Raw genomic sequence first — 14,522 nt, forward strand, 5'->3', positions numbered from 1 at the left:
CTAGTAAAATGGAAGCCAGGTCTCCTGGCTCCTGACCCAGCACTCCTCCAGGACACTGGGGCTGCAGCCATATTGAGTCTCCAGAAGGGCAGGAAGGAGTGCATGGAGCCTGGCTGTTGACCACTTCCCAAGCATGAGGCTGAGAGGAGGGATACTTTAAAGGTCAGCGGTTATCCCAAGCCCACTTTGAGATGATTGAGGCGACAGGGAAACTGAGTTAAACTGCAGGATGTCAGATCTGAACAGGGGACCGCACCTCGCCTAGACACAGGGGCCTTCAGAGTCGCAAGGGCTCTCCGGAGCCATCCGCTTCGTCCAGTCATTTTCCACAGGGAAAGGCGGAGGGCCGGAAACGCGACGTGACCTTGCTCCGTTGTTTCTGAAGGGAAAGGTAGCCCTAGAACAGGCACTGCCTGCCCTCCCAGGCAGGGACGAAGGGCGGCCATAGCGCCCTAGCCCCGGGCCTCTGCGCGCCCCCCGGTGCAGGGGGAAGACCAGGCGCTCCGCCGCGCGCCCTCCTGGAGGAAACGCTTCCGCCCGCGGGACCCCCACGGCCGCGCCCCGCTCAGCGCCGCGGCCGACACGCTCCCGACAACATTCCGCGCGTCCACCATGGGGCCCGTGCCGCCTCCACCGTCCCCGCGGAAGATCACGCCTGAAGGTGAGCGCGGGCGGGCGGGCGGGGCGCGCTGCGCCGCTCCGGGCTGGCGCTGTTAACGCGGCCGCGGGCGGGAGGGCTCCACCGGCGAGCTGCGAGCTCGCTAACCGTCGCTCTGTGTTCCGCGGCGGCTGTCGACTCCTAGTCCGGACAGCGGGGGCGCGGAGACTGGAGACCCCAGCAGTGCACCTACTCCTGCTGAGCCCGCCTCCCGCCCCGGGTCCTTCGCGGCTGTGCCCGCGGCTCGGGGTGAGGGAGCCGGGGTCGGGGCGCAGGCGCTCCGCGGCCCGCCGTCCGCCGGCTCGAGGCTTCCCCGCGCCCGTGGCTGGCGGGCCGGCCCTGCTGCTCCACGCTGCTCGCGCCCACTGCCGCTTGCTCTTACTGCTTTCTCAGGTCTGGGGCGCTTCAAGCTTGCAAGCACGCCGCAGATACCTTGCAACCCGTCTCCCAGGGGGTCGCTCTCAACTCACTGCGCAAATGCCTTTCTCTCTCTCTCTCAGCTCGCTCCCACTATCTCTACGGACACATGCTCTCCGCCTTCCGGGACTAGCCACAGCCCCGGAAGGCCAGCTTCCTCCTGCTTGGTTTCACAGGCTCGGATAGCCCTTACCGTCCTGCTGGTTCCCCCTTACTCCCAGGGCTCCTAGTCTCCTCTCTCAGAATGTACTCGTCTACCCCTCAGCATCCCGCTACCCCAAGTCCACCGTGAGTCCCTTGTAAGGCTCTCTGGGATGTGTCTGGGTTTCCTGGTGGTGTGAGGCAGCCAGGTCGTCCATGCTTGTGGGTCTGCAGCAGGGAGAGGAAGGCAGCCGGAGATAGACGGACTCCGCTTCCCGTCTTCTGCATCTAACAGGTCTGGACCACACACTCCACCGGAGACCAGGATGCAGCACCAAGGGCTGGGGTGGCCCTTCCAAGGAAAGGGCGCTTCAGACTTCCTTGCTTGGGTTATTTGGCCTTCTGGTTTCTGTCTGTCTCTTGGTTGCACTAGATGGCCTACGTCTGCTTTTGGCAACCCCCCCTTCCCCACCGTTTTCCCTCCCCCGACTCATCCGCACTTTGTAGCTGCTGCCACACCTTCAGGACCTCTTTGGGGGCTGGGAGACGTAGACGGCCCCATTCTTTCTCAGGATGATGAACCTGGGAAGAAGGAAGGCTCAGGTGGAGATTGTAGGCCCTGGTTTAAGTTGAATCCCAAACGTCAAGCATAAGCATGGGGAAATTCAGCCCTCCTGCCCCTTGAGAGGTTGCAGGCAGGTCAGCTAGAGGGAGAGCCGACGTCCTGTGGTAGCTCTAAGCCCAGGTGGCAGCAGGAATTGCCTCCTGCCCCAGCTGTAGCGTCGAGCTGCTGCTGGGCTGGAGGGAGAAGGATCTTGGCTCTGGGGCAGAACAGAGCTAACCATGAACTGCCAGCTGTGCTCCCAGTATTTCTTCCCTTGCTGTCCCCCTGTGGCCCACTTCTTTGATAACCCCAGCCCTACAAACATGTACCTAATGAGTGGGTTGAGTACATACTAATACACTGACCTTAAAATCTGGTTTGGGAAAAAGGTAATCTGAGGCTTCCTTCCCCGATCTCCTAGCAAGAAAATAAAGCTTCCCCTTTAGTGAATCATGCCCTAGGTCCAGGAAATCCAGTGTTCTTGAAGACTGTCATTCTCCTGCTTGTCCCCAAACTGTCACCGTAGTTCAAGATGCTTTTGGTGTTCAGGGGCTGCCTCCAGAAATTCCTGAGACCTGCCCAGTTTCAGTTGCTTTCCCCAGCAGCGTGGTTGCCTCTAGGGCTGAGGGATATAGGTCGTGGTTTGGTAGGAATGTCATTTCCAATAAGTTCTTCTTCACCCACATACTTCTCCTGCCAAGGTGCTTGGAAGTATTTGGAACCCAAGTTTAGGGTGAGTTGATGGAACCCAGAGCTTCTCCTAGTGAGAGGAGAGGAAAAGTACCTGGGGCGTGTTACCTGGAGAGTGGCCAGCACAGTGCCAGCCTTCCGGTGGCTGAGCAGCTAGTTTGCAGGCTGATGGTTTGGGTCTGAGCAGGGGCTGGGCCAGCAGGTCGGATGAAGGGTCAGGGAACCCCGTCTAGAAGCAGTGATGGAGCCTGGGGCGGTGGCGCGCTCACAGCCTTCTGCTGCAGAGCGCTGGCGCTGGGCGGGCTTCCATGCATCTGGACAAGATGTTCGCCTGCCCTTGCTCTCATTGTTGCCTGCCCTTCCTGTCAGGCCACTGGCAATGGAGCTGGAGGAGTTCTTGAGCAGAGAACGAGTCAGATGGAGATGAAAAGCCCCTGTCTCTGGGTAATGGATGTTAAGATTATGGAGGAGCCCCAGATTCCTGTGATTGATGAATTCACAATCAGAGACCATAAGGCCATCTGATTCCTTCAGGGAACTCTGATGGGCCAGCTATGTGGGAAATTTAGTCCCAGCGTCTCCTCTGTGGCTTAACCCTATCTTAATTGGTTATATCATAAGCCAGCAGCTAGCAGGATCCAGGTCTGTTCAGGGTATCTTGGGATATATTTCAGCAAGGTTATGCATACAGTGATGGAAGGTTCTTGTCTTGGTGTATCTTCTGCCTCACCATCAGTATACTTTTTAGCTGGAGACTCACCAGTGGCCCATACCCTCCCTGCTCCCATCAGCTTCCTGTGTCTTATCAGGTCCCTTCTCAGCACTGTACTGGCTCAGTGCATCAAGAATGGGTGGATGGGTGTGTATGAGTGTTGAGTGTGGATGTGTATATACCAATAAATAAACTGGTCTTGAGACAACATACACATGGCTCTGGTCTTTTTTTTTTTTAAACTTCAAACTTACCTGATACATCTAGCTTATTCCACAGTCCTAAGGGCTGTTGTATGCTGGAATGTAAATAGCAGAGTTTTTCAAACTTGTAGTTAGTAACCTTCTGTTTACTTATATAACCATGGAATTGATAGGTTAATGTTTGGGTTACTTGTGCCAAGGGAGTATAGGAAAAGGAGTGAGGAGTCCTAAGTGCTGGGATTGATTTATTTCCTTCTCTTCCTCTGTACACGCCTGCTTCACTATTCTCATAGCCTTTCACACTGATGCCAGAGGATAAGTAACTCTATCCTAAACACCCTTCAGTCATGTCACTCTGCTGTGCACTTATGTAGCAACTCCCCAGCACCTCTAGATCTGAGATCCAAGTCTTTGGGGCAGGACAAGAGGCTCTCATGACGTTTTCCCATGCCCTCTCTCCCTCTCAGGCTTCCCTGGTGGCTCAGAGGTTAAAGCGTCTGCCTGGAATGTGGGAGACCTGGGTTCAATCCCTGGGTCGGGGGAAGATCTGTCTTGAGTCGGCCTAACTCAGAAATGTGTCTATCCAGCCCCGTCACCAGAAGAAGGCAGCACAAATACGTTTCTTGCCTTTGCAGCTGTGAACTTTCCAGACCCACTTCAAGCGTCACCTGGGAGGCACTGCCTGCCTCTCCTCAGCAGAATTAGGTAACCAGCAACCCTTTTTGACCTGGGCACTCTGTGCCCACCACAATATTGCCTAGTCATTGTCCTCTCTAGTCTTTCCCACAGGGCTGTGAAGAAGCTCCTTTAAGTGAATCCCATTGATCTCATGTGTCCCTAGATGAATATACTAGAATGAATAAATGAGCTAACATTATCTCAGAGGGTTTTTATGAGGATTATTATTAAATCTAAAAATTGAGAACTTTTCTGTGCCAGACACTGTTCTAAGCATGGTAAATGTATTAGTTCATCAAACCTTCACAACCCTGTGATGTATCATCATCACCATTTTATAGAACAGAAAATTGTAAAGCTGAGACCATGTAACTGGTATGATATAGCTATGTAGAAGTTTGTTAAAAGTTCTGACCCACTACCAGTATATGCTCTTCTTTTGAGTGAGCTTGAGCCCCTACCTTGAGGCTAAGCCCCCCACCTGCCTTTCTCAGACTTTCATCTTTGCCGCTCCTACAGCACTCGGCTCCTCTGCTCTTTGTGGAGACTTCTTTCTTTGTTCACTGGAATGGTGCAGTCCCTGATGGCAGCGTAATACAGCCTTGCATCTTCAAGGGGAACCATTCCACCGATGATATGGGATGGCAGAGTCCATGGGCACAGATGGCAGGATGAGAGCAAGACAAAGCCACCTTTGATTCCGGGTGGCAAACAGGCAGTGGAAGTTGCTGGCCTAGTGCCTGCAAGCCTCTAGGGGTCCCCTACTACCCTCTCAATGATGAAAGGAAGACTTGACCAACTTTGGTGACCTGTTGGCTAAAGGAATGAGATCTGAAGGATTTCAGGAAAACTGCTGTTTCTTAACATTGCCATCCACTGGGTGGGAAATGTAGATGAAACAGGCTTATGTGGAAATGTGAACTTGACATTGGACTGGCTGCGTTTGAGATGAGACCCCGACGTCGGGTTTCTATCAGCATTTGTGAAAAAGAAGACTCTATATGTTTCTCCCTTGAACATTTTTCTTTGCTCCTCTTAGGAATGTACCCAGCATAGTGAGAGGCAGAGAATCTGAATTTGGTGTTTGCCTGTGGCTGAGGGATGAGGCACAGCCATAATCACTGTGGCATTTGGAATTCCCATCTGGGTCTCGGTGGTACGCCCCTAGCCATGACCCTAGTCCCACCCCTTCAGTTCTTCCTGAGCTTAGCTCACTTCCAGGTGTCTCAGCCCTAGCCTGGAGCCCAGAGGCCAGGAATTCAGACAAGTCCGGGGGACGTGACATGTTAGCTCTTACCCATGAAATAGTAAAACTGAACTGAGGGGGCTTCTCTGCTCTCACCCTCCATTGTACCTTCTTTACCTCCCTCTCCAGCTGGTCAACCACCTGCAGCACTTTAAAAGGTTTTTCGCTGCCAACTCGGTTACCCAAGGATGTTTATTAAACTGCAGCAAATAGTACTCTAAGTGTTCCACAGTTCATACCAATTATCTAAACACTCCAAGAAGTTCCTCTCTACACACTGTCAATTGGTATATTGACTTCAAATAATTCTTCTTTTTATTCTAGCAGATTCCCTAAAGTTCATTATTAGGCAGCATTTGATTAAGCCTGTTTGATTTATTGCAGGTGCTTCCACTGGAGACCAAATTTAAGCTGATTTCCCTAAAGAACTCACTCGTTACTCATTAATTGGAGTTTTATCTGTAATTCAATGTGAAACTTAAGTATTTGTTAATTTAAGAAAGTCTCTGTGCTTTGATGACAAATAAGACCTTGGACACGACTGAGCGACTGAACTGAACGGAACTGAACTGTGCTTTAATGACAAATGTTTATCCCATGAAAATAATAAATGAGTCTAGGCTCCAGTTTGACAAAACTTTGCCATTCACACATCTGTCCAGTTCAATTCAGTCACTCAGTTGTGTCCAACTCTTTGCAACCCCATGAATTGCAGCATGCCAGGCCTCCCTGTTCATCAGCAACTCCCAGAGTTCACCCAGACTCATGTCCATCGAGTCTGTGATGCCATCCAGCCATCTCATCCTCTGTCATCCCTTTCTCCTCCTGCCCCCAATCCCTCCCAGCATCAGAGTCTTTTCCAGTGAGTCAACTCTTTGCATGAGGTGGCCAAAGTATTGGAGTTTCAGCTTTAGCATCATTCCTTCCAAAGAACACCCAGGACTAATCTCCTTTAGAATGGACTGGTTGGATCTCCTTGCAGTCCAAGGGACTCTCAAGAGTTTTCCCCAACACCACAGTTCAAAAGCATCAATTCTTTGGCCCTCAGCTTTCTTCACAGTCCAACTTTCACATCCATACATGACCACTGGAAACACCATAGCCTTGACTAGACGGACCTTTGTTGGCAAAGTAATGTCTCTGCTTTTGAATATGCATCTAGGTTGGTCATAACTTTTCTTCCAAGGATTAAGCATCTTTTAATTTCATGGCTACAATCACCACCTGCAGTGATTTTACAGTGGAAGTGAGAAATAGATTTAAGGGACTAGATCTGATAGATAGAGTGCTTGATGAACTATGGACGGAGTTCGTGACATTGTACAGGAGACAGGGATCAAGACCATCCCCATGGAAAAGAAATGCAAAAAAGTAAAATGGCTGTCTGGGGAGGGCTTACAAATAGCTGTGAAAAGAAGGAGAAAAGGAAAGATATAAGCATCTGAATGCAGAGTTCCAAAGAATAGCAAGGAGAGAGAAAGCCTTCCCCAGCGATCAATGCAAAGAAATAGAGCAAAACAACAGTATGGGAAAGACTAGAGATCTCTTCAAGAAAATTAGAAAATTAGAGATACCAAGGGAACATTTCATGCAAAGATGGGCTCGATAAAGGACAGAAATGGTATGGACCTAAAAGAAGCAGAAGATATTAAGAAGAAATGACAAGAATACACAGAACTGTACAAAAAAGATCTTCATGACCAAGATAGTCACACTGGTGTGATCACTCACCTAGAGCCAGACATCCTGGAATGTGAAGTCAAGTGGAATGTGAAGCTAGTGGAGGTGATGGAATTCCAGTTGAGCTATTTCAAATCCTGGAAGATGATGCTGTGAAAGTGCTGCACTCAATAGGCCAGCAAATTTGGAAAACTCAGCAGTGGCCACAGGACTGGAAAAGGTCAGTTTTCATTCCAATCCCAAAGAAAGGGAATGCCAAAGAATGCTCAAAGTAAAGTAATGCTCACACTTGGAAAATTCCAGCAAGTTGTTTCTTCCAGGTGGGAGGCTCAAGGACTTAAAGACTGAGAAATAAGTATACAATGACAATACTTGACAATCAACCCTAATAGCCATTGCTGAGAACTGTTCATTTGTAAGATTATGAATATCAACCTCAAATTCCAATTGAAATTGAGAAGAAATAAACTTATCCAGCAACCCGAGAACCTATGAGTTCCTTAGTAGAGATAAGTGTCTTTCTCTTGGTCAGACCATGACCACTTACTGGGCAACTGAATGCGGTGGGATTGTATCCCCCTAGGAGCTTGGAAGGTGCCAGGGCCAGAAGAAATGAATCTGATGGGAAAAGATACCCCTTGAATGGGTAGTTCGATGTTTGCATTGGATAATAAGAATGAATAATTTGATACCCACACGTGTTACCCTCCTCATCTCCAAGGGCAATGAGCCACGGAGAGCTAAGAGTTGTGGCAGTGACCTAAGTATTCCTCTCCAGTCTTTCCAAGGAGGTAAGACTGTCCAACTGAAGAAAAATGCACAACCTAACAATTGAAAGGTATGTTTTACTTGGGGGAACTTACTGAGGACTATAGCTAGAGGGGAGAGCCTCTCAAATAGCTCTGAGGGACTGTTCTGCCAGGACATATAGGAGTTTTTGCTAAAAATAAAAATATAGTCAAATGTCAAAGATTACTGATAATCACAAAAAAACAGGCATATCACATTAATGATTTTAGTGCCTTTCTGTATATGGGAATATGCAACAGTCTGGGCTTATTGGCATTACCCTTTACATAAGCATCTTAACAGTCTAGGGCCAGTATCTGAACCACATAATGCTTTCTGTTATTTTCTCCATCTAGGAAATGGGTGCACCTTGCCACTACAGTGTCTGATGACTGGATGGCAGGCAAGATTTTTTATTTACTGAAATGGAAAACATTCCAGTAAATGGAACAGCAAATGGAATACACCCCTTGTCCACAGTGTAAACACAGTGACATAAACCCAAAAAGAAAATCTCACAAATGGGGAAAGATTAGGCCAGTTTATGCTTCCCGGTAGACCCAGACCTGCCTGGTGGTTTGGGATGAGTGAGCCATGGAGAAACTCACCCACCGCTCCCCACCCCCTCCGCCCCCCGCCACTCTTCTGTGCTCTCGCCTGCATTCTGTGAGCCTGCTCTGAGGCTTGCTTCTCCTGTTGCTTACGCAGGGTTTCTGGAGAAACCTCCAGGAGCAGTGTGTTGTCTTCTCTCTCCAGGATCAAGTCAGGAAGATAGGTGTGGTAGAGATGGTGCAGCTGGGCCTGGAGCTAGTGCAGAAAGGGCATCAGGGCCTGGGCCTGGCTGATAAAACTGGGTCAAGTCTGTTGTGAAGGGCCCGAAAGAATTGAGGCTGGAATGTACTGCACTCTGAATCCCCTGACTTCTGTAATGATTCTGAAACTTATAATTTGCAATAAGCCAGACACAGCCTGAAGCAGTCGGAATTAATAGTTTCTAGTCTGAATTGACTAAATTATAGCTGAATTCTAGCTCCTGATGCTTTAACAATTAACGTATGTGATCTCTATCCAAATCCTTCATCTCAATTCTCCACCCACCTTCTTCCCCTCAGGAAGCTAGTCTTTGGGAAATGGCATCCCATATGGGGAGATTCCTAGCTTCATTTCCTTGGATTGTTCTTTATAAACCCCTTGCTCCCAACCCTCAACGAAATTGGCTTCATCCTCTGAGCTGTAGACAGGGACCAGAATCTCCTGCAGACTGGAGTATCAGAAGAGTGTGGCAAGAGGGCATGCTATTTGGCTTGGAATAAAGGGATAGTGTCTGACTCCAGTCACCCTGATTTGATCACCTCCCACTTCCTCACAGGACTCCTAATGGTGCACCAGAGGAGAGGCAGGAATTAGACAGGGGAAACCCACAGATTCCAGCTCTATACCCCTGTCTGCTGGCTGTGTTCTGAGTGCTAGGAAAATGAGCATGCTCAGGTAATTGAAAGGGAATGAACCTAGTGGGATGGAGTGCAGGAGACTGTGAATAGCACCTATGAACTAGAGTGCAACAGAATGCTGAATGAAATTTCCTACGTGTCCCCCAAGGATTTCCGTAAAATCTTGTCTTTGCCCAGCCAATGAACCAGACATGGCTTCCTTTGTAATGGTGAAAAAAGGGTTCGGGCACCTCGTGACCACCAGCAGTGTGGTGCCTCGGATGCTTTGGGAGCATCATCTGCTTCACAAGCCCTGGCCCTGCAACGTGTCCGGACCACCGAGGTGGAAGAGGCTATAGCATCAGTCATCTCCTCCCTCTATATCACAGACACTCTTCTAGCACCCAGTCTTTATTTATTTTTTAAAAAAAGAAATCCAAATAAGTTAGCAAAAAAAATATACAAAACAATGGCAAAACCACACAATGCTTAGTTAACAAAATTAATCACCCCAGGAGCCCCTGCCCCCCGCCCCGCACCTATCCCTGGCAACTTCAGCACAGAGACCTTGGTCAGATGGCAGCTTTACAAACAACACACAAAACAAAACAAAACATAAAACCACTGGAAGGTTCCCAGGATTCACTGTAAAAGCTTGGCCCCCCCAGTGACTTGGGAACTGGATTATTCCTCTCCCTTATCTCAATTCAGGGCAGGCCCAGCCCAGCCACTGGCATAGGAAGAGACGAACAGGAGATGTGCATAATCTGTCCAGGTCAAGACGCTGTCTTCATATCTCAAGCTATCTTTTCAGGGAGTGGATTTGGAGGCTGCATAACAATCAAAGGGCAGCTCCTGAGTTGCCCCCTGACCAGAGGGCTTACACAAGGGGGCACTCTGGTCCCTTGCTTTATCTCCCTGGAAACAGAACTGCCCTCTTGCTCTAAGGAGTCAGCTAAGTGAGAGCATTCTTTCCCTCTCTGGGTGGCAGGTTAACCTTAAGTGGATGAGGAGGGGGTAGTCTGGCATTTGTCAGCCCCAGAGCTGGTTTTCTGGCATCAGGAAAGCCTGGCTTAGAAGAGCCCTGCTGCAGAAGTGGTGGCATCTGTGGCCAGCTTGGGGGTGGGGGGGGGCTCTCATGGATGCCCATCCTGGCAGACAATCTCAGTTTGGTATGGCTTCATCTGGGAAGGCCACAGTGACATCCTCCACTGTGATGCTGTCCACGATGGAGGTGAGGGAGTGCAGATTGTGGGCATCTGTAGGGTCCGCTGGGAGCAGATGATCTATAAGGAGAAGGTAGGAAGATGTTACCTGGTTGGTGAAAGGATCGTATGACCAGAGTCAGCTTTGGAGTAGCACAGGTTTTCCAGGACAGTTGGATGAGAAAAGCTTGGGGTTCTACTCCACAGCCCATGCCTTTCCTAATGCTAGGTGCACACGTGTGTGTGTGTGTGTGAACACCAGTGTGCCCTCTGAAATCCCCGGTGTAGTTAGAATTTGGAAGCAGCTATTCTGAGGTAGAGCCAGAATACTGTATCCTGGGAGACTGGAACTGCCCTTTGCTGGCCAGTTTTGCAGCGTTGACTCAGCAATTCCCAGAGCAGGGACACTGTCCTCTCTGTGGGGAAGGTCAGCCACCAGGCAGCAGCCGGGCTGTTGCAGGAGGCCTAGACAACTCCTTAGCGGGTCAAAGCTTCAGAGAGGCACAGGGCCTGCTAGCCCACCATGTGGGGCCCTAGTTTCAAACACCTCCTAGAGAGGCTGAGGGAAAAGTACTGGAGCAGGGAATAAGGGAAGAGGGAAGAACTGGGCCTAGAGACAGACTGCGTGATTTGAGTCAAAGCAAGCAGGGTCCTGGTCTCACTTACCCCCTGGGTTGGGGCCAAACTCCAGTGCGCTGCCCCACTGTGGACTGCAGGAGGCACTATGGGAGCTGCATTCACTGGGCACCTGCAAGACAGAATGGAGGCCATGGGTTAGGGCACCACCATTCTTGGTAGTGTCTCTTTTGTCCAGTCCCAGTGGCCAGAAGTGCCTGTGGTGGGGTTGGAGGGAGGCTCACAAGCTGCAGCCCTCCAGCCTAGCACAGCCCCTATTTCAGAATCTTCAAAATTACCTCTCTTAATTTGGCCACAGAACCCCTGCTTCAGGGCCTTTCCCAGCACCCATCCTGGGGTGATTCTGCCCCTAAAGAGTGCTCTGTGGTTTCCTGACTCTGGGATAGGGGTGAAGGAGGCAGAGTGTCTGGCCCAACCGGGCCCACTTCTGTGCAGGGAGGCTGAGTGGGTTTCCTCTCTGCTCGCCATACCCAGGATGGGGTTGACTAAGGGGCGAATCAGTCTTCTTAGGTACGCTTGACCTTGCCTTTGAGGCCCTAAGGCCAGACGCTGGGGTTAACCTTCCTCCTCATCCAGATGACTCTGGACTTGCTTCTGGACCCCTCCTTCAGGCCTGTGCCACCCCCCTCCACATGCCTCTCCTCCCAGTTGCCTTTGTCTTGTCTGGAAAGGACACGGGGACACAGGAGGTCAGCTGGGCGGTCCAGCTGTAACAAAGGAAAGGCATCCTGCAGCCTCCTAAGACCCTGCCTGGCTCCTGCTCCAGCCATCTGACTGAGCCCACGATGGGTCCCCTGAGGCTGTCCAGATGCCTCCTATGCCCCCCTCCCCGGGCAGGCGGTGGGGTGGCCACTTACCCCTGGCTGGGGTCCGCCCCCACCTCGGTAGCGGAGATCGCGCTCCTCCTGGTTGAGGGAGCTGAGCAGGGCCTGCAGGCGCTCTATGTACTGGATGGCGCTGCGCAAGATCTCCACTTTGGGCAGCCGCTGGTTGGGGTTGAGCAGGGTGCTCCTCTTGAGGGCCTCGAAGGCTTCATTCACCTTCTTGAGTCTGCGCTTCTCCCTCAGAGTGGCGGCGCGCCGCCGGTCCACAGACACCGACTTCCGCTTGCACACCTTACACGCCCACGGCAGGCACTGGCCCGGGCAGTGCTCCGCGGGCCCCAGCCCCTTGTCTTCAAGGGGCACGCGAGCCTCAGGGCTCAGGCCGAGCTCAGCCCGCTCGTAGCCTGGCGGCTCGAAGCCCTGGAGGTGGACAGGCAGGTAGTTCTCCCCGTCATAGAAGTGAGGTTCCTGATAGAAGTAGGGAGAGGTCTCATACAGCTCCATGGGGTCAGCAGAGACTTGTTCCTGCCACCAGCCCCCAAGCTCCTGCGGCCCCTCACGCCAACTGCTGGGTGCCATTTAAACCCTCCCCGCTGGCATGGAACCAGAGATAAATATAGCCAACGCCACAGAAACTTGAGCCCCACTCTAAGCTGTTGCTGCACATCAAGACGCTTACAGTGGATTAGGCGTGATTCCCCTTCCCTCCCCCCCTGCACACACCACCCCGGCCCCTGCCCCAGCCAGCCTACCCCTAGCTGGCTCCCGTGCACTGGGAGGGAGGCCACAGGGTGTAATCTGACTAGTTTTCATTTCTCGACAGCCCCCGTGGGGGCCGGGGAGCTGGGGGAGGACACACATTCTCCCCTCATCTGCTCCTTTCAATTACTCCTAGCTGGGCGGCCTGCCTGCTGCTAGCCTCAAAGAAGAGGGGTGGGGTGGGGGAAGGACAAGGAAGGAGCAGGCTTAGGCTGGAAGGGGCCATAGGAAGTCAGTCTACTCATCTCCCGGCTTCCTCATAGCGCCTTACCCAGACTGTGTTGGTGAGATGAAACTCTTCAAAAGATTCCCTTTCCAGAGGGTGACAGCACTTCAGTTTGCAGACATGTATGGATACTCGGTGTCCAGGGTAAAAAGGACTGGCAGATGGATTCAACTTTTAAGTATTCAAAGCAGTTTTGATATCATATATTTCTTAGAGCTCATGTGATTGTGGATAAACTGAGGCAAAAGGAATTTTTCGGTCTTGTTTTCTCTTTTTTGGTAAGAGTCAGTGGAAGTTTTCTCTTTAATACAGCTGACCAGGGTTAAAGCAGAGATTGGAATTAACAGTCTACACATCACCATCTTCCCCACAGTGGCTAGGTCAACGTCTATTAAGCCCTCTGTCTCCTCTCTTTCTGACTCTGAATCATTTATCTGTCTTCCCATGTCACCTTTTCAACTTGTTTCCTACCCAATTTAGACACCAGGATTCTCCTGGCTCCTTAATGTGGGTGAGGAGGGAAGGAGAGAAAGCAGAGACCTTCAAATGCAGTTTAAATATACCCTCTCCTTGACCATTTGGCTGAGTTGCTCTGGTCTTCCCATCTGAGCCATCAGCTTTATATATACCATGCAGATCTCAAATGTCAGGTGGAGGAGGGACTGCTTAATCTTTGGGCTTCGCAGTCTGTGATCACCTCTCAGCTGATGCTTTGGGGTCTGAGGGAACAATGATCCCAATACAGTAGGCAGGCCTCAGAGATCAGCAGTGAACAAGGCTCAGTCTTAGGACTGAAGAATCATAGGGATGCCCAAAGCAGTGTCTCTACCCTTGAGGACCTTCCCATCTAGTAGACCCTGCTGGCCACCTAATTCCCTTCCCAGGTAGCCATTGTCCAACATCTGCTGACTTCCTAAGGCAGCCCATTCCACTAATGAGCAGGAAGCCCTTCTGGGTTTAAACTGCAGCCTGCACCCTGAATCTTCTGTCCTTTGATCCCAGTTTTTTTGTCCCCTATGACACTCTGGACTTAGCCTCATTTCTTCTCAAATGACAGATGAGACTGATGTTACAAGTTCCAGCTGGTGGCAAGGATAATAAGAGGAAGAAGAACTGTGCTGGAGTCTTGGGGAAGACTTCACAGGGGAGGTGAGATCTGAATAGAGCTTGAAAAATGCAGCATTCCACCCTCTCTTTGTCTATGGTAAGGAGCAGAAAAATGTTGCTATCCCAAAAATGTGTCCTTTGGGATAAAGAACAGAGATGAGGAGGGTACATTGCTAGACATTTTTTTTTTTTTAACCCAAGCATGTTGAGGGGAAGCAACAAGGCCTTAATTTGGTTTTTGGTTTTACTAGTGTAATAAAAAGTGGCAGTATAGGAGCTATGGGTTGTAAACTTTGCTTTGATCCTGACCAGATAGGCTGATAGCTGTGGCGTTCCTGATAGCTCAGTTGGTAAAGAATCCACCTGCAATGCAGGAGGCCCTGGTTTGATTGCTAGGTCTAGAAGATCCACTGGAGAAGAGAAAATCTACCCTCTTCAGTATTCTTGGGCTTCCTTCATGGCTCAGTTGGTAAAGAATTTGCCTCCAGTGTGGGAGACCTGAGTTCGATCCCTGGAT

At 50.6% G+C, this 14,522-nt stretch overlaps 2 protein-coding genes across 17 annotated transcripts in view; one reads left to right on the top strand and one right to left on the bottom strand.

Moving 5' to 3' along the window:
• The window catches only part of PPFIA4 (PTPRF interacting protein alpha 4), a 53,993-nt gene extending 49,691 nt beyond the window's left edge, over positions 1–4,302 (top strand). For 9 of the 16 annotated variants that reach the window (XR_011247599.1, XR_011247605.1, XR_011247603.1 and 6 more), the window contains 2 exons: positions 487–661; positions 1,512–3,434. Coding sequence is in view for 10 of the 16 variants with exons in the window: in XM_069545113.1 (XP_069401214.1) it covers positions 487–661; positions 1,512–1,723 (387 nt within the window). In the remaining 6 variants the exon portion in view is untranslated. Of the gene's footprint in view, positions 1–486; positions 662–1,158; positions 3,435–3,892 lie in introns of those variants that run through there. The other 7 variants (XR_011247600.1, XM_069545120.1, XM_069545121.1 and 4 more) reach the window with 2 other exon arrangements.
• A 5,327-nt stretch (positions 4,303–9,629) lies between these two features.
• On the bottom strand, positions 9,630–12,692 carry MYOG (myogenin). The gene is made up of 3 exons (XM_069545125.1): positions 11,947–12,692; positions 11,120–11,201; positions 9,630–10,534 (listed from the first exon to the last, which is right to left on the bottom strand). The coding sequence occupies exons 1-3, from the start codon at positions 12,490–12,492 to the stop codon at positions 10,413–10,415; spliced, it is 750 nt and encodes a 249-aa protein (XP_069401226.1). The 5' UTR covers positions 12,493–12,692; the 3' UTR covers positions 9,630–10,412.
• Positions 12,693–14,522: the final 1,830 nt, after the last annotated feature.

This window comes from Ovis canadensis, chromosome 12 (assembly GCF_042477335.2).
Source record: "Ovis canadensis isolate MfBH-ARS-UI-01 breed Bighorn chromosome 12, ARS-UI_OviCan_v2, whole genome shotgun sequence".
In the NCBI taxonomy this organism is placed as follows: domain Eukaryota; kingdom Metazoa; phylum Chordata; class Mammalia; order Artiodactyla; family Bovidae; genus Ovis; species Ovis canadensis.

What these genes read in the sequence shown, in the direction of transcription:
- MYOG (XM_069545125.1), bottom strand. Translation starts at nt 12,492, where the DNA reads ATGGCACCCAGCAGTTGGCGTGAGGGGCCGCAGGAGCTTGGGGGCTGG. An exon ending in GGGGCGGACCCCAGCCAGGG is followed by an intron (nt 11,202 to 11,946) that starts GTAAGTGGCCAC and finishes TCTGTCTTGCAG; the next exon opens with GTGCCCAGTGAATGCAGCTC. An exon ending in GTTTGGCCCCAACCCAGGGG is followed by an intron (nt 10,535 to 11,119) that starts GTAAGTGAGACC and finishes TTCTCCTTATAG; the next exon opens with ATCATCTGCTCCCAGCGGAC.